Below are 22,197 nucleotides of genomic sequence, written 5' to 3'. Positions count from 1 at the left end.
TGCATTATGGAACGAGTAAAGAAACTTGCCGGTAACGAGATTGAACTAGGTATGAGGATACCGACGATCGAATCTCGGGCAAGTAACATACCGATGACAAAGGGAATAACGTATGTTGTCATTACGGTTTGACCGATAAAGATCTTCGTAGAATATGTGGGAGCCAATATGAGCATCCGGGTTCCGCTATTGGTTATTGACCGGAGAGGTGTCTTGGTCATGTCTACATAGTTCTCGAACCCGTAGGGTCCGCACGCTTAACGTTCGATGACGATTTGTATTATGAGTTATGTGTTTTGGTGACCGAAGTTTGTTCGGAGTCCCAGATGAGATCACGGACATGACGAGGAGTCTTGAAATGTTTGAGAGGTAAAGATTGATATATTGGACGATGGTATTCGGACACCGGAATGGTTTCGGAGTGGTTCGGGTATTTTTCGGAGTACCGATGGGTTACCGGAACCCCCCGGGGAAAGTAATGGGCCTACATGGGCCATAGGGGAGAGGGGAGGCCGCCCACAAGGGGTAGCCGCGCCCCCCCCCCTTCCATAGGGAGTCCGAATTGGACTAGGGGAGGGGGCGCGCCCCCCTTTCCTTCTCCTCTTCCCTCTCCCTTCCCTCTTTCCCCTCCATGAGAAGGAAAAGAGGGGGGGCGAATCCTACTAGGACTGGGGTCCTAGTAGGACTCCCCTCTCCTTGGCGCGCCCCTGGTGGCCGGCCTCGTCCTCTCCCTCCTTTATATACGTGAGCAGGGCACCCCTTGGAGACACACCAATTGTTCCAAGCCGTGTGCGGCGTCTCCCTCCACGGTTTACTCCTCCGGTCATATTCACGTAGTGCTTAGGCGAAGCCCTGCGCGGATCACATCACCATCACCGTCACCATGTCGTCGTGCTAACAAAACTCTCCCTCGACCCTCTGCTAGATCAAGAGTTCGAGGGACGTCATCGAGCTGAACATGTGCAGAACTCGGAGTTGCCGTACTTTCGGTGCTTGATCGGTTGGATCGCGAAGACGTTCGACTACATCAACCGCGTTAAGCTAACGCTTCCGCTTTTGGTCTACGAGGGTACGTGGACACACTCTCCCCCTCTCGTTTATATGCATCTCCTAGATAGATCTTGCGTGATCGTAGGAATTTTTTTGAAATTGCATGCTACGTTCCCCAACACTACCTAGTTATTTTCCTTTCCCTTGTTTCTTGTGGATCTATGGGTGTCCCGTGATTTGACCGGTGATTGAGGAATATCTTGGTGTGAATCTTGCCATGAGTGATTTCCTCTTGTTTTTGTTCCCTTGTGTTCTTCGTGTTCACCGTGATTACCCTCAAATCCACCTCCAATCGTGAAGATCTAGTCACCTACATGGCATGCCCCGCATCAGTCATCACCAACCTTCAGTCTCTCGAGGGGGAGCAACACCTTCGTGCCACTACTTTTTGTAGAAGTGACCCAATGGGTCTTCTTCTTCGTGGGACATTGACCAAGGCATCCCTCGATACTCCATCTTCCCCACTACTACACCCTACCTTCGCATACCTTGGATTGAATGCCACAACGTCTTTCCACAACCGACACCCGTTACCATGACAGGGACGAGGCAATAGGAAAAAAGAAAGGGAATGCCATAACACAAACATGCCCAAAGAGGGGATTTACACGAAGACCACACGAGAAATTTATTAAACTACTACCATATAGCTAATCATGTAAGCGGGAAGGGATCCCTCACCCTATCCTTAGGGGAAGGGATTAGGAGCAAGGTGGGGTGGTGCCTCGATTAAGGTTTCCTTCTCGTGAAGTGCATGCAATAAACATATTGCTCTCTCAACACACACACCGACACCAGTGAAATGTAAATAAAATTTATGACAATTGTTGCACGGAAAATATCGGGATAGATGCACTTCAACAAGCCTCCATGTAATAGCATCAGCTGAGGCTTGATGATGTTATCACAGTCAGATTAGTTGCTAAGTGAACCATGTCCAAAGCCTATTTTCTCATTCCACCCCTCGCAAAGAGGAAATGCATCTAGGGTTTCTTTCGTATGTTTTGCCGCCGATTCCCCTCGCCCAGTGTGCCTTTGGGATAGATGCACTCCGACGGGCCTCCGTGTAATAGCACAGACTGATGCTTGATGATGTTATCACAATCAGATTAATTAACCATGTCTGAAGCCTTTTCTCTCATTCCACCCTCACAAAAGAGGAAAGAGTTCTAGGGTTTCTTTTATACATGTCACCATCGGTTTCTCTCGCCCTGTTTGCCTTTCGACGTCAGCGAGATGGGGCAAACCCCAGTTTGAGGTTCGACGTGTTGTTTGGATCGCCCTAGCTTTGGCTACGGCCGCCTGACTGGAGGTAACGAGACGATGGCGTTATCAATGGCCCAGAATAAGGCCCCTACGTCACGTCCTTGTTCCAACGGTGCTAATTGACGTTGAGGGAGGGCGTTTTAAGCTTCGATCTGGCCAGATCTAGGGTCCTGCTTTTGTCTTCGTTTCGTGAAGGTGGTCTTCGACGATGTGGACACCGACAACTTGTGTTTGGTCTACTGGCTTCTTCTCCGTTGGACAAAGCATGGCCAACTTCATCTTTATCGGGAAGCTAGCAAGGTAAGCCACCCCTTGGTTCTGTCTGGTCGGATCTGGAATGGTTGTCCACCCTTTTTCGCCGCCTTCTTCTCCGTGACAACAATATGATCCCATGTCCAATTCCACATGAATCTTCTGGTTTCAGCGATGAGTTCCCGACCGCCGCATCAACACCATTTCCCTGACTCGCTCGGAGGCTGCTTCGAAGATCCAGAGGCGGCATCGAATTTTGCCCATGAGGTGTCATTTGGACAACTTTAATATATGCTTTGGCCTTCTTGCGAAGGAAGATTAATTACTAATCTTTTTGAAAGAATTATTAACTCCCTTAGTAAATAAAGAAATATAAGAGGGTAGTGATCTAAATGCTCTTGTGTGCATACCAAGATTGGAGGTGGCATCACGGTCGAGTTAACCTCGCCGTGAAGGAGTCGGGCCTTGAATGTTCCACCACAACAACAGCAGAACCACCGAGCAAAGCATAGACAAGTATCCTGTTCCTAATCTTTGTGTGCGCCTACTTTCTTCCTCTTCCTCCTCCCGAAGCTCCCATACCAACCCGACCTCTGGACTCGACCCCCGCGGGGAGCAACAGTTGTCCAAGAATCCATTCCACCCACTGCAGAAGCAAGAAGATGGGGCAGGCGCTGCGCAGGCTCTTCGACTCCTTCTTCTCCACCAAGGAGATGAGGGTAAATAACCTAACCACGATCCCCCCTCCCTCCCCATCCACCCCTTTCCCCATCTTCCGCGCTCCGGGGCCACCTAGGGCGCTCGATCTCGTGGCTTCTTGGAGCTTTCTCGATGCGGCGCAGTTCTTGGAATCAATTAACTTCCCGATGTTCCTGCCTTAATCGAATCAGCCACGCGCTTGAGTTGCGGGCAAATCCCGACAGGCTTTCCAGTTAGTACGCCAATCTGGACCTGTGCGCTGGCTTCTATGATGGTCCATATCGAGGGCCGTGAAACCCGTCGATCCGAGTTCTTGGTTTTGTCCCGTGGAGTGTGGTGTATGTGCTGGTGCGGACTGAGATTCTAAATTTTAGGGTTTTCTTGGCCGAGGTTGGGATTCTCGAATGCGGCGGCGCAGCTCCGATTAATCGAGTGCTGCCAAGTGAGCAATCTGTCGCGAAATGGTTTGGGATGGCACTCTAGCAGTGTGCAGTTGCAGTGGATTGGAGGGGCGTACTGACTCTCAATCCAGTTTATTTTGCTTTCTTCCAATTTAAACCAAGCTATGAAGCATTCCACCAAATGTTCCTCTTGACTATCATCGTCCATCTGTTCACCCCAAAAACCAGTTTGTAAAGTGCATTCTTTGATTACTGTCTCTTTTTCTCTCTGCTAATGGTGAATAAACTTTTGAAGGTTGTGATGCTTGGTTTGGATTCAGCTGGCAAAACAACAATCTTGTATAGGCTGCACCTGGGGGAGGTTCTTCAAACTGTGCCTACAGTAGGTAGGAGACTAATATAGCATACTATTATTTCTGTTCTTATATGTCCACTTGTCTACTCTTCAGTGTTGTGCTACTTTATTGCACTATGCCATGAAGATGCAGTTCTTTCATTTTACTCTATACAAGGAAAATAAATCGCGTAGTATTGTTGAAACCGAGTTTCCTAGTTATAGGTGTGGCTAACATTTTCTTCTCCAGATTATGTTACTTCGAACAACATAACTTGATCGAATTTCAGGAAGCAGTAAAAAACTTGGGAGCTTATCACCTTAGATTGTGACAACGAACTGCACCATCTTGACATTTTGGACCTCAGTGCTGCCCTTATTTCTTCCATTCATTGATCTTATGTATATCTCTGGTATACCATTTCTCCTCTCCAGGTTTTAACGTCGAGAAAGTTCAGTACAAGAATGTGGCATTTACCGTGTGGGATGTTGGTGGACAAGAAAAGCTCAGACAATTATGGAGGATGTATCTCAGCAATTCTGATGCACTGGTAATAATTAGAGACATATTAAAATATAGCATGTCATCTTGCCATTTTAGCCCTACTTTAGTACCTATGTATTTTTTCAATCCTAGCTTTAGTTGTCTTTCACATGTTGTTCCAAATATGGTTATTATAAGTACAGCTTCTTTTTCTAAATTTGTGGCATCTCTTGAAAAATCTGCATGCTGTTGGTTGTTTTCCTTGTTTATTAGCTGTGGTGGGTGAAATGAGTAGATTGATGTGCAGAACATACACTGCTCATTAAAAAATATGTGCCTTAGGTGTGGCTAGAACCAAACACCCACTTGACTTGGTCAAACTTTCCTAAGGTTAGGTGTGGCAAAGTGTGGCAAGGTGTGGCTAGGAACCAAACAAGTCTTCTAGTGAACGATAGCTCTTTAGCTGATTGAATCAGGAGTTCCATGACAGTTTGAACTTTTCCTTGGATCAGATGCGTATGTTTTACTACCAAGGTTAATGATGTGTTTCTGCTTTTGATTTGGTGTAGATCTATGTTGTTGATTCTTTGGACAGAGAAAGGATCGAAGATGCCAGACAAGAATTCCAGGTCACATATTTTATACTATCTCTGTACTATAGGACTTCTGGGCGCCTTAAATTATGTTGGTTCATTGGTTGAGAGTGTGAGATCCTGCTAACTTCTAATCCTTGGCCACTTTCAGAGCATTATCAAGGACCCTTTGATGGCAAACAGCATAATCTTGGTATTAGCAAACAAACAGGACTTGGTTAGTTAAATCGACTGCTCCTGCATAATCGCCTAGCTGTTCATGACCTCATTTGAATGGGTTGTCATACATGTTTTTTCTTCTGAGATTGCCTTCCGACTGGAATTATGGAAACAAAAAAAAAAAAAAACATGTCTTGTTTGGTACCAAATTTAGTGCTGATTGCCTACAGAATAAAATACAACCTTTCATCTTGTATTTATTAGAGAACAAATGTGGATGCTTACTTTTGGCGCACATATTGGGGTTAGAGATCGCCTAGACTGACTATGTCTCCCTTGTTCACAATTCATACAGAAAGGTTCAATGAGCCCGGAGGAGGTCATTGAAGGGCTGGGCCTGCATGATCTCAAGAACAGGATATGGCACATACAGGGGACGTGCGCGCTCCGCGGCGAGGGCCTCTATGACGGGCTCGATTGGCTGGCGTCCACCCTGAAGCAGCTGCAGGAGACGGGTCATGCTACTTCAATTGCTGGACCTTCTATCTAGCTTCTTCACAGACAGAGAAAAGGTCCTGCACGATTCCGAGCCCGCCTCGACTCGTTTAATCCCTACCTTCATATATAATAGTAACTGTTGGGTCAAGCCTGAAACTGATGTTCTGTTTCTGCAGAGACCTCACCTCAACTGCCCGATGATCCTCGCCTGACGCAATGGCCATCCATCCGACCGTCGATCTGTTCATCTGACAAGAGCATGCCCCCATGGTGCGCCTGTTCTGACCCGTGTGTGGCGGCCGCCCATATGGGGCTCGTCTGGCAGGAACTTATGCAGTGTATAACAGATGGGTGAACGATAAACAGCACCTGGCATGGGATTGTTGTATCTTGTATTTGTGTATACCTGAGAGGGGCCGCTTGGGGCACACGATTGCTTTGCTCGATTGCATACTGATGAAAGGAAGAGGAGACGGTTTGGTTATAGTGTGCTGAATGCTTTGTCTGCAGCTCGCAGCTTCAGTGATTGCATTTGTAAGCTTGAGAATACTACTTCCTCCGTTCCTAAATATAAGTCTTCGTAGAGATTCGAATATGGAATATATACGGAGCAAAATGAATGAATGTACGCTATAGAATATGTTTATGTACATCCGTATGTATTCTATATTAAAATCTCTAAAAAGTCTTATACTCCCTACGTTCCGAATTACTTGTCGTAGATATGGATGTATCTAGATGTATTTTAGTTTTAAATACATCCATTTCTGCGAACGGAGGGAGTATTTAGGAACGGAGGGAATATATAGGAAAACAAGTATCGGCATAGAAACACCAACTTGATATTATTGCATTTAATCAGGAGCCTGAAACATTATTCTAGAAGAAAGCAAAAATGGGGAAAAAATAGATATGGAAAAAAGGTTGATTGAGTTATTAACCACGAGCCTGAAATTATGCCATCAGTCAAGGGGAAAGATAACGAGAAGAAAAAGGAAAAAAGAAAAAAGAATGTGAAGAACAAAAAGGATACGACGCCTGAGAGATTCGAACTCTCGCGGGCAGAGCCCATGTACTTAGCAGGCACACGCCTTAACCACTCGGCCAAAGCGTCGGTTGTTGAATGCTCTGCTTCGGAGGCCTTCTTATCCCTGGTTTTCGTCAGTGATTCTCTCAAACTGGCAAGGTCGAATGGCAATCTCCATTTCATCGCTCGTGTTCGTTGGTTTCCCTTGCCACATTGTTCTGCCCATAGTTTCTCTTTTCAACACAGAAGAAGCCAATTGACTTCCACCCAGATTCAATCTCGCCGACCATCGTCGGGGACGAACCGCTTGAGACGACAAGACCTCCATAGCGGCACCACCTGCATGCCATGGCCTCCAGATAAAAGTCGAAAGTGCCTCCCATATGGCATTGTGGATCTATATCTTCTACTGGAAGCACAGTACACACACTCACCCCTATGAATAGATCAGTAGACTCATGCACACCCTGTTCTTATGAGCACATTCAAAAGGATGGATGGGCCGGCGGATCGGGTCTTAAGATTAACAAAGTCATCATAGACACCATGCTATCGATAGGAACGTCGCCTCCAACCGAAATCGGTACAACCACCCTCCTTTTCTAGGGGAACCAGGGCCGCGCCTACCAGGAACAGCATGCCAGGCTAAGATGCACTGGATTTGTATGACAAATTGCAAGAAATTTCACAACATACGGAGTACGTTCTTGGGAACCCTTTCCCTTCCACCAAGCATTTGTACACCAAGTAGCAGACAGTCTCCCAGCACGGCAACAAAACAATGGAATCACGGAGATAACAAACGACCGAAGAGGCATGCATGTCTAGTACTCTTTGCTGCAGCGGCGCGCTCCGGAGGAGAGGTAGGCCGCGTGCCCCCAGCAGGAGCCATGGCTCGTCGTCGTTGGTCACTGCTCCTTCCAGATGCGGCCGGTCACGCGCAGCTTGAGCTCCTGCCGGGTGCCGCTGGAGAAGAAGAGGGCCATGTTGCGGTGGATGATGAGCCCGTCGAAGCTGTCCCGCACCTTCTTGTGCCCGTCCCGGATGCTCCGCGGCGTGCCCTGCCATGTCAGCTTCCGCCCGTTCCCGCCCACCTCCAGGCTGTAGCAGAAGCCCCGAGCCTCGCTCTCTTCCCCCATGAACCGCAGGAACGCCATGTATACCGGGGACATCCCCAGCAGGAACGCCTCGAAGTGGAGGCAGAAGTGCTGACCAAAACACTTGAACACCTGCAAAATGGCAGAGAGCATATCACTACAGTAGACTGAACACAGCCGAAGATCAATCGGAAGGCTACAACGAAGATGACAGGACTATAGTCACATTCTGAACGCCAAGAGACAGGCACAGCCAGATACCATATGTATCTCTGATTTTGTTTAACATGCATAGATGTATCATTACTTACAGTGAGCATCCATGTCGCATTTTCCACTTCGTAAGGGTTGGACTTCACGTAGCGGTGGTTGAAGGTGCAGCCTTCGTGCAAGTCCACCTTGTGGTCATTGATGAGATGAGACACCAGCATCGGAACGTCACCTGCAATCAGGCACTCTGAACCTGCGTATGGACAGCTGTATGGCCTGAACCTGCAGAGCTCCTCATGCTTAAGTTTGTTCTGGTAAGGATGGATCTCGGTGCAGCCCAGGCTTTGGTATTTGCATGGAAGCTGAATCGATTCAGCCACCTTCTCAAGAGCCAAGCATCTGATATTTCCCAGCTCCTGGCGGCAAGTGGGACAATGGTTGTCTACCCTATGCTTACAGCTGGAGCAAATTGTGTGGCCATTTGGGCACTGCAGGAAGAATATGAATCGTCAATAGATTATCATAAAATCATAATGGACAAAACTTGTTCTACTAACTACCATAGTTCTCATCCAATTAGCTTGATATTATTTTGAATAATGTAACAAAATAAGGGTGGAACCAATAGCAAAGTTGCAGAAATGAACGATCATGATACGTGCAAGGGTACTGAGAACAGCTTTCGCGCAACGGTAGAAAGGGTGTGTTTGGATCACAGCCAATGCTTACCATGCCAAAAAGTTGGCTGGCCCATGAATTTTGGTAGTCGTTTGGACTGGTGCCAAAAATTTGGCTCGCCTGAGACGCCCCACACCCACCCATGTAATTCTCGCCAACTCGCAGGCGAGGCGATGGCGAGCAAAACGTTTGCCAACATTTTGGCGTCGTAACTTTCCATCTTTTTCTCTGTGGGTCCCTTGACTTTTTCTTATCTTGTGATGCATGCAGCATGTTAGTTCCGATTGTTATGGCCCTTAATTAATTATTAGTGGGCCTCATCGTGATTAAGGATGCAATGCAATCCAGTTTCAGTAGCAACTTCCGCCTTTCCCTTTGTGATTTTATTTAACGATGATTATATTTCTTGTTGATTGCATCTTAGCATTTTCCTACCAAGTATGTGCATAAATATTTGCAGGATTACAGTGGTTACAAGACGCAGTTGGTAGCAAACCAAACATGTTTATTTTGCCAAAATTTTGGACGGTTGCAATGGCACAAACCAAACATCAATAAGCTACCAAAATTTTGGTCATGCCCACACTTTGGCCATACCAATTTTTTGGTCGGGCTAGTTGGGGCTCAAACCAAACACACCCAAAATCTTGTGTACTTGTTGAGAGTTGAGACCATGCAAATGACAAAGGAAGACAGAAGCATGAGCACCTAACTATGCATCCAAGGCACAAATATACTGATCAAACCAAGCAACTGTTCTCATGCATTCCTATTGTATCTTCAACATGTGGAAGTTGAGAATGTGCATCTAGCACAACAGTAAGACCTCTAGGAGGGGGCTACCATACAGGGCTCGAACCCTGGTTCTCACCAAAAAAATGTTAATCTCGCTGTGTGTTCCCCGTGCGTGTCAGGTCGCCCATTGCACTGCCGTAGCCAGTGAAGCCGGTGTTCAGGGTGTTTTATCGACCTAAAAAATGCTATTGGGATTCTTCCCCCAAGTGTTGAGTTATTTTCTTTCAACATGTGGAAGTTACTTTGAAGATCAACAATCCAGCAATGTAAGAACATGCAATACGGTGAACACAAAATGAAAGACATTTGATTTAGTGTGGCCAAATATAAACTTGTTATTAGTTTGGAGGTAGAACCTAGAACATAGCAGCTAAAGAATTTCTGTAAGCTAAAATGGTAGGTAATTCTACATGGAAAATAGAACAGAATAGAACGATCCAAGGGTACTTTATTCGGGAAAAGAATAAGTAGACTTTACCAACAAAATCAAGGCAAATTTAGGCAAGCCCATTCTGCCATGTCCGTACAGAATGCCCTAGGGAAAGGCAAAATTTAGGCAAGCTAGGTGCTAGGCAGAGGCAAAGTTGGCCACCTAACACCTTGCGCTTAATTTTTCCTTGAACACAATAACTTTGAATAGCTTAGGACACGCTACTACCCACATGTCGTATGTTGTCACAAATGCAACATCTATACAATTACACCTTACATCAAAAGGCAATTACAATGAATTATCCAAAGTCGGTGGGTGGACAACTTTCTACACAAATCCAACCCAATATCCAAGTCAATTTCATGTAAGAAAATCCAAGTCAAATTAAATAACATAATCTCATTTGCAATAATATCAAAATTATAAATGATTACACTCTGCTGCAGGACTACAAAGATTTAAGACACGCATCAGTACACATACCTGAAGTATAGGTGGCCGCATTGAGTTTGTACACACTGGACACTCGAGCAAATCATTCAAGCCAGTCAATGATGACAAACCAACATTGACAAGTGACGCAGCCCAGGAGGGCTTACTTGTAGAATCTCCATCAAGCCTAATACTACTGAGTGCCTCGGAGAGCCCACGGTCGCCACAATCAGACTCAGGAACTTCAGTCACACTCACAATGCTGCTTCCTGGGGCCATTGTGAAAGCTTCTTTCACATTGATAAGCACTAGATAATATCAACACCCCCACCACTCCATCCTTCCTTGTGATCAGCTGCATTATTAAATTCCATGCTTATTAGTTGATATATTTAAACATGCGTAAAATAATTGTTGCGGGGGTATAGGTTGATACTGAATTAATTTCTCAGTTTAGAGGGGCTATATAAACCTGCATGGGTCATCACTTAGAATTCAAGCAGAAAATCAAGAGGTGAGAGACAAAGACTTGTGGCCCCACCCACACATTCGGAGCAAGAATTACGAGTCGAGCCGAGGTTGAGACTCATAGATTAATCGTGACTAGTCTAGACTACTGCTGGACTAGTCGACATGTAGTACTCAACTTACAGTAATCAACTACTAATACCTACTATATATTATACAATAAAAATTGAGTTAATCCAGAGGAGGATCACATCAGCATAGGAGAGCAGCAAGGGGAGGAGCTCAACAGCAGAGGGGTGGATCCAGGGGAGGAGCAGAAGCAACAACAAAGGGAGAGCATTGTAATGCTCCTGGCCGCCGCTGCCACCGGCGGTGGTGGGTAGCAGCGGCAGTGGTGGCAGCCTAGTCCCAGGTGAGGCGGCTTGTTGTGGAGCGAGCCTGGAAAGCTAGGGTTGCAATTTTTTCCCTCCCGCGGGCTGAGCTCTGCTCACTTATCCCTCCCAAATTGAGTCGATGGACTCAAACAACCAGACTAGTCGATGACTAGTCGCTTCACCGCTCGACTCAACGAGCTAGTCTACACGAAGAAGCTAGTCGACAATCAGATTGAGACTACTAGACTAGTCGCACGACTAGTCAACACTAGTCGTTAGACTCATAACCACTGATTCGGAGATAACGTAAAGTGACAACCAGTTAGGCTCAACGAGCTAGTCTACACGAAGAAGCTAGTCGACAATCAGATTGAGACTACTAGACTAGTCGCACGACTAGTCAACACTAGTCGTTAGACTCATAACCACTGATTCGGAGATAACGTAAAGTGACAACCAGTTAGGCCACCCTTGTTATGGGTGCAATTTATTACGGAGGTATTAAATTTACATGTGTATCTTACCGGACATGAATGTTTTCCGGCTGGAAACAAAACCGGTGAGTGGAGGCGTGTTTTTTTCTTTTGCAGGTGTATTTAAAAGAATAACGGTAATCCAAACAGGGCCTTAGTAGTTGCCGCCACCAGCAGCAGAATCCAACTTGACTTAGAGCTTAAGTTAGAACTGAAGCTACGGGTGATTAAACATCTATTCACTTATACAGAAGCTAGAACTGAAGAACAAATGAATTCTGTCAAATTATAAGTCTTGGTTGGTCTCATTCGAAAACTTAGACCATTTCCAGAACTTCGGCATGCCATTAAGGAGCAGTTATATCATCCACAAACAGAGAGCACCAACGATTCAACATTTTAAAGAACAACTGCTACTACTACACTTTGGCACCTTCCCTGGTCTGGCTTCACGACTACCTTATCTCTCCTTAAAGATCCACATGCGTAAGTGTAGTACTACCGTAGTAAGTAACAAGCAAAAAAAAAAAAACAAGTTCGCCCCATCCAAACCACATTCTGCTCCTCGCTGTTCTCCTGTCACAACAATTGACGGCGAGGGATAAGAGACTCTGGTTTTCCTGGTGTTCCCAAACCGAGCGAGATTTGGAACCTTTCGCCTCAACTGTACGGAAACTTGAATTAGGATCCAGTCGGTTCCCCAATTTTCGCTGCAAAATAAACGGCGGCCGCGCCTTGGATTGGATCTTGCGCAAGAACCTAATCGAACTGGAAATATGGGCGTTTCGGGCGGTTTTAGATCAGTGCGGCACTACGCAGCAAGGGAAACCCGCGGTTTAACTGAACGGATAGCAAGAACGAAGATTTAGATTCGATTGCTCAAATCCGCAGCGGCGGGAAGATCCCCCGCTGGGAAGCGACCAAAAAAGACAGGCTTTGGAGCAATCCCGCGCAACCAAAGCTTAGGGCTCCTCACCAGCGGACGAGGGTATCATCCAAGGTCGGTGATGGATCTCCTCCGCTCCACGCCAGCCCAAGCCCAGCAGCACCAGCCTCCGTCCCGCCGCCCGCCCCTCCGTACCGCCGCCGCCGGCGATGTCGCGTACGGGCAGACTGCGCCGGAGCGGGGACGAGCAATGGGAGGCGAATTCGGTGGAGGAATCGGGGGGGTGGGAGGAGGAGGAGTGGAGACGGGGGAAGGTGTAGGAGGAGGGGAGGGGAAGACGAACAGTGGTGGAGGCGGGGGGATATTTCGGTTTTGCTTTCTCTTTTTTGTGAAACAAGAAATCAATCGTATCTCGTGGATATACCTCAGCGGTTTCTGTTCTACGCGCTTTTTACGCCGGAGTAAACGTTTCTTCAACGGTAGGATTTTTTTGACTGACAGGCCGGGCCCACGCTTCGGCTTCAAAGGGAAGTCATGGTCGCCCGGAAAGAGACTTGGACACTTGAACAACTTGTGCTTTTTCTTTTTTGATGAAATGTTGAACAACTTGTGCTGATGATGAAGGGAATGTCATATAATTGCTTTGTACCAGCGATGGATCGCTGAAAGTGAAATTTCTTGTGTGTTCTGAAATAGATTCACCAACTTTAATAAAGGTGGAAGAAATTTCATCAAGCCACCGCTTACTTGAAGACCTCACGATGAGGAAAGGGGGGGGGGGGAGTCACTGCTGCTACCGAAATTGATAACTGCGGGCAGGAACCGAAGAAGAATAAGAACATCGGTGGAGGCAAGGATACTTTAAAAAATTCACCTTCCTTTTGTCGTTAAACCGAATAGTAGTAGTTTGATGAATATTGAATATTTCGGTAATTTTCCATGTTTCTATTATATGGGGGGCTCGCACAATTTTTTTGCGCTGAAATATGAGGCCCAAATTTCCGCATCTCTGCTTCTTCGAAGAGATATGGTTGTCACGACTTTGACACTCAGACATTTTTGTGTGTTTTTAACGTGTGAAACAACTTATATTGATGTTGAAAGACGAGCAGGGGATATTCCCTTTTGCTCCTACGTGCATATGCTAGCTAGCTCTGTAAGGCCAGAAGAGCTAGTTGATGTTGACGAGGATAGTATGTCTTAGTTACTAGAATAAATTGAGGCCTTCATGATTTATGAAGGAATGAAACCATAATTTTTTTTATTTGTATATATTGTTTATCATTATGCGGAATTGTTTCCATGTTCAATTCCTTATGTTACAACTTTGTTGATGAGCAATTTTTTTCTTCTGAGAGAGCCGATGAGCAATTGGTGTGTGTGTGTGTGTGAGAGAGAGAGAGTGAGTGAGTGAGAGAGAGATTCTTGTTTCTTCTACTTTGTAATGTGTTTTATGTACCGTGTAAGGAGGCATCATACTGCAACTACATATGAATATAGTAAACACACCACAACTTTTAAGATGGTGTTTATGGTCTAGATCTTCACATGTTCACGCGAGCAATAAATTTACACATAGTGATACCACTACTATCAAACAACATACCACTTATATAATCGATTTCTTTCTTTGCTTGCCGTCTCATTTTCATATGTTTCTATATTAACATAGTATTAGCTACAAAACTGAAATTAAAACCCCTGAGAGAAAAAAACTTATGGTTAGGCCTAGGAAGCAACAGGAATGCCAAATGTAGAGACAAAATGCTCGGCGGTAAGAAAGCCACCCACCCAACAATGCTTCATGCAATATGTGCCGCTCAGCCTCATCGGAGACCGATCCTATCATCCACACCGTTAAATATGATAGAAAGGGAAAGATGAAGCAAGGCACTAATACTAGGATACCATTTACATGTTGGTAATCGCATTTGCAATGGGCGAGAGCATGCATGGCAACAAAAATGCCGCGCGTTGTATAAAGAAACCTTGATGTTGTAATGTGATTTATACCATACATATGTGTCAAACAACATACTACAAATACATATAAAAACAATAAACATGTTGACGACACAAGTGTATTCTATTTTGATAGAACCTTGTTGGGCATCCAAGTGCAAGGGTTTGAAGCAAGCTACTTGTATTCCCCTCACATGAGAAACTAAGGTGTCAACCCGTAGCGGTAACACCCATCGCAACAATCAACAACACTGCATAATAATAATAAAACTTGTTGTGCCCCCAACAATTACAGTGAGGTTGCCAATCTAATTAGCATTGTTAGAGGCAACAAGTTATGAGCATACATATGGTTGAAAGTTTTTTTGTGTAATATGAATAATTAATTATAGAAAATAAAAGTCATGTTAAATTAAAATAGTAGTTGTTTTTATGTGTGAAATTGTACAGGGTTCACAAGTTCACTAGTAGAATCCTCCAAAGAACATTGGTGCACTAGTAGAAAACAGGGCTTTGGTTCGGACAGGGCAAGCCCATTAGTCCCGGTTCAGTCACGAACCGGGACCCATGGGGGCATTCGTCCCGGTTCGTTAGCCCAGGGGGACGGCCGGGGCCTCGTGGGCATTGGTCCCGGTTCGTGGGAAACCATTTGTCCCGGTTCTAGGCACGAACCGGGACCAATGGGCCTCGCTCCTGGCCCACAACCATTGGTCCCGGTTCGTGGCTAGAACCGGGACATAAGGTGGAGCTTTAGTCCCGGTTATAGCCACGAACCGGGACAAATGAGTTGCCTATATATACCCCATCGCCACGGCAGACCACTCCACAGTGCTCTGTTTTTTCTAGCCGGCGAGGGGAGGGCATTTGGGTGCTCTAGCTCACCTCCTATGCACATGAGGTGTTCGATGAAATGTCTGAGCCACACTAGTTAATCTTTCTCCTCTCGGAACTCGACCTCTGAGCTCCATTTTCCCCAAGATTTGTCTAGGTTTAGCGGTCCGTCACGTCCCGTCCCCGTCTTCACCGCCGTCGATCGCCCGCGCCGATCCCGTCGCCGGCACCACTGTGGTGAGCCTCTTGTTCTTATCTTCTTTCTAAAAGAAAAAAATTCTTACTTCAGATAGATACTTGTCTAATTTTCTTACTTTTATTATTCCTTGTTATTATATAGTGCGATGGTTTTGGTATCCGCCCCCGTCGGCCCTCGTCCTGTCTATGATTCGGATGTGGTATATATTATCTTTTGATAACTGTTTGGTTCATTTATTGTTTATGACAATTATGCCGACCAACGTGACATAGATTTTATTTATCTAGGAGGTGGTTGAACCGGAAATTCCAACCGACCCTATTGTCGAGAAGTTAAATTTAGTTGAAGAAGAAAACAATTACTTGAAGGAAAAAATAAAAAACATTGAGGAGGAGAAGATGATATTGGAGTTGCATGTTGCGGATGTCGTCGATGATCACAAGATCAAGATGGATGCAATGCGGTTGAAGATTAGAAAGATTAGAAAATATGCCATTCATACCGAGGCTTGGTATCATTATGCAGTTGGATCAGTTGTTACCTTGGTTGCGATTATGATCGCATTTGTTGTTGCATTGAAATGTTTTACATAATTTCAATGTATGGTTTAATTAGATGCTCTGGAGAGCTATATGTTGTTCAGTGAGAACTATGTATGTACTTTGGTTTTAATGTGATGACGAACTTCTATTAATTTGGTCACTTATCTATTCATGAGAGGGTTGAAAATTGATGATGTGGCTTTAAATTGTGCATTTTTGAACACAGAAAAACTATGGAGTTCAAATAAGTTCAAAAAAATGAAATCCCTTTGTAACAGACGAGTTTCCGTATGAAACCCTGATACTTCAAAAGAGATTGTCTGTTTTGTACACGAAGTGCATCCAGTTTTTGCCGTAACCCTCTCTACTTTCTTGCACATGCTATGTGGGTGAAATGATGATACCATGCCAACTTTCAACCTTTTCAGAGTTCATTTCAAATATTTTTCAATTGCATGATCTTATAGCTCAAAATAATCAGTAAATGCATGAAAAATAACAAATGAAGTCAGAAAGGGTTGGAAATTGATGATGTGGCTTTGAATGGTGCATTTTGAACACAGAAAAACTATGGAGTTCAAATAAGTTCAAAAAAATGAAATCCCTTTGTAACAGACGAGTTTCCGTATGAAACCCTGATACTTCGAAAGAGATTGTCCGTTTTGTACACGAAGTGCATCCAGTTTTTGCCGTAACCCTCTCTACTTTCTTGCACATGCTATGTGGGTGAAATGATGATACCATGCCAACTTTCAACCTTTTCAGAGTTCATTTCAAATGCTTTTCAATTTCATGGTCTTATAGCTCAAAATAATCAGTAAATGCATGAAAAATAACAAATGAAATCAGAAAGGGTTGAAAATTGATGATGTGGCTTTGAATGGTGCATTTTGAACACAGAAAAACTATGGAGTTCAAATAAGTTCAAAAAAATGAAATCCCTTTGTAACAGACGAGTTTCCGTATGAAACCCTGATAACAAAAATGAAATCCCTTTGTAACAGACGAGTTTCCGTATGAAATCCCTTTGTTTCAGAGTTCATAAATAACTTTTTTGTTACAAACTTTAATAGCAAAAAGAATATTCATAAAATAAAATAAATAAGTAATTTGAAACAAATTAATATAAACTTAAAAAAATATAAGTAGAAACAAAATAAAATAAACTTTAATAACATAAATAAAATTTATGAAACTAAAATTATCAAAGTATTTTCTGTTCAAAATCATTAAAAGCAAAAATAATTTTCATAAAGAACCTTTTTTGTTAGAAACTTTAATAGCAAAAAGAATTATCATAAAATAAATAAGTAATTATAAACAAAATAAAATAAAATAAATAAGTATTTTGTTGTAAGTAGAAAGAAAACAAAATAAAATAAATAAAGCAAAAAAGAAAACAAAAAAAGTGGGAAAAAATGCCACCTACCTGGCCACCACGGCCTGAATACGACTAGAAACCCATCCATGGGCCAGGATTCAGGCCCGCAGAAGGCCCAGTAGGCCCACAGGCATAGCGGTGTGAGATTTGGCCCATAGGCCTGCAGTACTGAGGAGTTCAATGGAGACGGCGCGACAACACTTATAAACATGTGCGGCCGCTCCTCAGCTAGCGAGGTGGGACTAAACATCCCACCGCACCGCGCCAGCGCAAGGCCTTTGGTCCCGGTTGGTGGCACAAACCGGGACTAAAGGGGTGCATTGGTACCGGTTCTTGGCACCAACCGGGACCAATGCCCCCCTTTAGTCCCGGTTGGTGCCACCAACCGGGACCAAAGGTCGCCGCTTCCCGCCCTTTGGGCTGCTGAAAACTGACCTTTGGTCACGGTTGGTGGCACCAACCGGGACTAAAGGGTGCATTGGTTCCGGTTTGTGCTATGAACCGGAACCAATGCTCTGGGTATATAAGCAGGACTTGTGAAAATTTTCACTTCTCATCTCGCAGTTGCCGCCCAGATGACGCCGACGACATCGACGCCGCCAGGCTGCCGCCCTCGTCCGCCGTCTCCGTCGTCGCCGTCGCCCTGCCCCGGCCTCGCCGCACCCTGCCCTGACCTCGACGCGCCCTGCCCCGACCTCGCCGCGCGCTACCCCGACCTCGCCGTCGCGCACGCCGAGCGCCCTGCCCCGACCTCGCCGCCGCTCTCCTCCACTGTGAGCCTCACCCCGCCGTTCCCCTCCTCTCCCCCTTCCTCCCGCGCCCCAACGCCGCCGCGCGCCCACCCCAATGCCGCCGCCCGCCCCGGTGCCGACGACGAAGCAGGCCCCCTGTTCACATATATATTTAGTTTTTGTTCATATTGTAGTAGTAGTAGATGATGATGATGATGATGTATGTATGTTCATATGCAAAAGTTAGGATTCTGTTCATAGATTTTTTTTGGTGATATTATTGTAGAATATGCAAATGTTTGTATGTTCATATGCAAAGAATATGTCATTTTTTATAGAATTTTTATGATTTTTTTCTGTTGTAATTTTGTTCATAGAATTTTTATTGTTTTTTTCTGTTGTAATTTTGTTCATAAAGTTTTAGGATGAAAAAAAGAAATAAAAAGGGAGGAGGAGAAGTTTCGTTTAGTTTTAGGATTATTTTAGTTTATGTTTAGTTTAGGAAGAAGGAAAAAAAAAGAGAAGAAGAGGAGAAATAAATAAGAAGAGGAAAAAGGAAAAAAAAAGAGGAGAAGAAGAAAGGAATAGAGGAGAAGAAGAAAAAATAGAAAATATTCTATTTTTTCTTCTTCTCCTCTATTCCTTTCTTCTTCTCTTCTTTTTTTTCTTCTTTTTCTTCTTCTTCTGCCTTTTCTTATTTTTTATCGCGTATGTCGTTATCGATATACCCCCTCCCGATAATTAACTTCGACATGAGGGGGGGAGGGGGGAGGGGTCGTCGAGGGTTCGAGGGGCGAGGGTCGGGAACTAGCTAGGGTAGAGGGTCGAGGGTCACCGAGGGGTCGAGGGTCGCCGAGGGTTCAAGGGTCGAGGGGTCGTCGTATGTCGTCGTTGTCGATATAACCCCCTCTCGACCGTGATAACTTATACCACGGGAGCACCCCCCGGCCCTCTCGCTCGACCAAAACTCTCAAGGACACCCAAACCCTAGAAACAACGATGTCGGTCTCGTACCCCCTCCCGCCGCGCCCCTACACGACAAACTCTCTCGAGGCCACCCAAATTTACCAAGTTAAAAGAGCGTTGTCGTCGAGGCCACCCCAAACCCTTGAAGCGTTGTCGAGGCCACCCCAAACCCTTGAAGCGTTGCCGAGGCCACCCCAAACCCTAGAGAAGCAGCGTCGATGCCACTAATATGATTCCTTATTGTGATTAGCTAGCTAGTTCTACGTTTGCCACTAATATATCCATCTGTCATGTTTGAATAATAATTGCCATGTTGTAAATATTTGTAGAAACTATGGCCCTCGAGACGAAGCAACAGAAGCGATCTTGGGGGACATAATCGTAAAAGGAAGTGATGCCGTCTTGTCGTATCTCAACGACACTGATGGTCTGGAAGGACAGAGTGAAGAAGAAGACTATGATTATGATGGCTCCGGTGACCCAATGCCGGTACAAGAAGGAGACCGTGATGACGGCTCCGGTGACCAAACCGATTCCGGCCAGGTATATATATTAGTTAAGCCTGTGCTGACTAGCTAATTGATGCATTCATTGTTTTCGTATGTACACATATTAATTAACTCTCGTCTTTCTTCTTTTTTCTAGCCCTCCGGATCGAGCACAACTTCGGCAAGGAGACGAGGCCCGAAGAAAACGTTGCGCTCGGATGAAAGGTTTGAGATCACAGCAATCGCGCGCGATGCCAGCCGATTGAACCCATCCGGACAAAGGATGCATTTGCTGCTCAGTGCGGGGTTCTTGTTAGGGATAAGATCCCGATCAGTATCCACCAATGGTTAAAGCCTATGAATGAAGACCCTGAAGTGTCTTATGTCTCCGGTATGCAGAAGGAAGATCTTTGGAAAATGCTTAAGGCAAATTTCACCCTACCGCCAGAGGAGAATCTGGAGAAGCCAGTTAAAGAGCAATCGATCAAGTCTCATGCTCTTAAGAAGATGGCAGAACTATTCAGGAGGTGGACCCTGTAACAGGGAAGTGCGTTTGGACGGACGAGCTGTTGGAAATATGCCTAGAGGCAATAATAAATGGTTATTATTATATTTCTTTGTTCATGATAATTGTCTATTATTCATGCTATAATTGTGTTATCCGGAAATCGTAATACATGTGTGAATACATAGACCACAACGTGTCCCTAGTAAGCCTCTAGCTGACTAGCTCGTTGATCAACAGATAGTCATGGTTTCCTGACTATGGGCATTGGATGTCATTGATAACGGGATCACATCATTAGGAGAATGATGTGATGGACAAGACCCAATCCTAAGCATAGCATAAAAGATCGTGTAGTTCGTTTGCTAGAGCTTTTCCGATGTCAAGTATCTTTTCCTTAGACCATGAGATCGTGCAACTCCCGGATACCGTAGGAGTGCTTTGGGTGTGCCAAACGTCACAACGTAACTGGGTGACTATAAAGGTACACTACGGGTATCTCCGAAAGTGTCTGTTGAGTTGGCACGGATCGAGACTGGGATTTGTCACTCCGTATGACGGAGAGGTATCTCTGGGCCCACTCGGTAATGCATCATCATAATGAGCTCAATGTGACTAAGGAGTTAGCCACGGGATCATGCATTACGGTATGAGTAAAGAGACTTGCCGGTAACGAGATTGAACAAGGTATTGGGATACCGACGATCGAATCTCGGGCAAGTAACATACCGATTGACAAAGGGAATTGTGTACGGGATTGATTGAATCCTCGACATCATGGTTCATCCGATGAGATCATCGTGGAACATGTGGGAGCCAACATGGGTATCCAGATCCCGCTGTTGGTTATTGACCGGAGAGGCGTCTCAGTCATGTCTGCATGTCTCCCGAACCCGTAGGGTCTACACACTTAAGGTTCGGTGACGCTAGGGTTGTAGAGATATGAGTATGCGGAAACCCGAAAGTTGTTCGGAGTCCCGGATGAGATCCCGGACGTCACGAGGAGTTCCGGAATGGTCCGGTGGTGAAGAATTATATATAGGAAGTCAACTTTCGGCCACCGGGAAAGTTTCGGGGGTTATCAGTATTGTACCGGGACCACCGGAAGGGTCCCGGGGGTCCACCGGGTGGGGTCACCTGTCCCGGAGGGCCCCATGGGCTGAAGTGGGAAGGGAACCAGCCCTTAGTGGGCTGGGGCGCCCCCCTTGGGCCTCCCCCTATGCCTAGGGTTGGAAACCCTAGGGGTGGGGGGCGCCCCACTTGACTTGGGGGGAAGTTTCCACCCTGGCCGCCCCCCCTTGTAGATGGGTTCCAGGGCCGGCGCCCCTCCCCCCAGGGGCCTATATATAGTGGGGGGAGGGAGGGCAGCAGCACCACAGCCCCTGGCGCCTCCCTCTCCCCCCGCAACACCTCTCCCTCTCGCAGAAGCTTGGCGAAGCCCTGCCGAGATCCCCGCTACATCCACCACCACGCCGTCGTGCTGCTGGATCTCCATCAACCTCTCCTTCCCCCTTGCTGGATCAAGAAGGAGGAGACGTCAATGCTCCGTACGTGTGTTGAACGCGGAGGTGCCGTCCGTTCGGCACTCGGTAATCGGTGATTTGGATCACGGCGAGTACGACTCCATCAACCCCGTTCATTAGAACGCTTCCGCTCGCGATCTACAAGGGTATGTAGATGCACTCCTTTCCCCTCGTTGCTAGTATACTCCATAGATGGATCTTGGTGATGCGTAGGAAATTTTAAAATTCTGCTACGATCCCCAACAGTGGCATCATGAGCCAGGCCTATGCGTAGTTACTATGCACGAGTAGAACACAAAGCAGTTGTGGGCGTAGATGTTGTCAATTTTTCTTGCCACTACTAGTCTTATCTTGTTTCGGCGGTATTGTGGGATGAAGCGGCCCGGACCGACCTTACACGTACGCTTACGTGAGACAGGTTCCACCGACTGACATGCACTAGTTGCATAAGGTGGCTAGC

General features: G+C 45.7%; 2 protein-coding genes and 1 non-coding gene across 3 annotated transcripts; 1 reads left to right on the top strand and 2 right to left on the bottom strand.

Moving 5' to 3' along the window:
• The first annotated feature begins 3,007 nt into the window (after positions 1–3,007).
• LOC123143536 (ADP-ribosylation factor) lies at positions 3,008–6,336 on the top strand. Its single transcript, XM_044562480.1, has 7 exons — positions 3,008–3,287; positions 3,964–4,054; positions 4,438–4,553; positions 5,056–5,115; positions 5,231–5,296; positions 5,594–5,810; positions 5,913–6,336. Exons 1-6 carry the CDS (start codon positions 3,231–3,233, stop codon positions 5,786–5,788), a joined length of 585 nt encoding a protein of 194 aa, XP_044418415.1. The 5' UTR covers positions 3,008–3,230; the 3' UTR covers positions 5,789–5,810; positions 5,913–6,336.
• Positions 6,337–6,768: 432 nt separating this feature from the next.
• TRNAS-GCU (transfer RNA serine (anticodon GCU)) lies at positions 6,769–6,850 on the bottom strand. Its single transcript has one exon. It is a non-coding gene; the product is annotated as a tRNA-Ser (tRNA).
• A 559-nt stretch (positions 6,851–7,409) lies between these two features.
• LOC123143535 (E3 ubiquitin-protein ligase SINAT2) lies at positions 7,410–13,004 on the bottom strand. The gene is made up of 4 exons (XM_044562479.1): positions 12,700–13,004; positions 10,460–10,763; positions 8,172–8,558; positions 7,410–7,992 (listed from the first exon to the last, which is right to left on the bottom strand). The coding sequence occupies exons 2-4, from the start codon at positions 10,685–10,687 to the stop codon at positions 7,672–7,674; spliced, it is 936 nt and encodes a 311-aa protein (XP_044418414.1). The 5' UTR covers positions 10,688–10,763; positions 12,700–13,004; the 3' UTR covers positions 7,410–7,671.
• Positions 13,005–22,197: the final 9,193 nt, after the last annotated feature.

The sequence above is a fragment of the Triticum aestivum genome, chromosome 6D, assembly GCF_018294505.1.
Source record: "Triticum aestivum cultivar Chinese Spring chromosome 6D, IWGSC CS RefSeq v2.1, whole genome shotgun sequence".
In the NCBI taxonomy this organism is placed as follows: domain Eukaryota; kingdom Viridiplantae; phylum Streptophyta; class Magnoliopsida; order Poales; family Poaceae; genus Triticum; species Triticum aestivum.
Note: the sequence above shows the minus strand (reverse complement) of the source record. Positions and strands in the feature narration are given on the sequence as shown.

What these genes read in the sequence shown, in the direction of transcription:
- LOC123143535 (XM_044562479.1), bottom strand. Translation starts at nt 10,687, where the DNA reads ATGGCCCCAGGAAGCAGCATTGTGAGTGTGACTGAAGTTCCTGAGTCT. An exon ending in TGCGGCCACCTATACTTCAG is followed by an intron (nt 8,559 to 10,459) that starts GTATGTGTACTG and finishes TTCTTCCTGCAG; the next exon opens with TGCCCAAATGGCCACACAAT. An exon ending in ATGCGACATGGATGCTCACT is followed by an intron (nt 7,993 to 8,171) that starts GTAAGTAATGAT and finishes GCCATTTTGCAG; the next exon opens with GTGTTCAAGTGTTTTGGTCA.
- LOC123143536 (XM_044562480.1), top strand. Translation starts at nt 3,231, where the DNA reads ATGGGGCAGGCGCTGCGCAGGCTCTTCGACTCCTTCTTCTCCACCAAG. An exon ending in ATGCCAGACAAGAATTCCAG is followed by an intron (nt 5,116 to 5,230) that starts GTCACATATTTT and finishes GGCCACTTTCAG; the next exon opens with AGCATTATCAAGGACCCTTT. An exon ending in TAGCAAACAAACAGGACTTG is followed by an intron (nt 5,297 to 5,593) that starts GTTAGTTAAATC and finishes CAATTCATACAG; the next exon opens with AAAGGTTCAATGAGCCCGGA.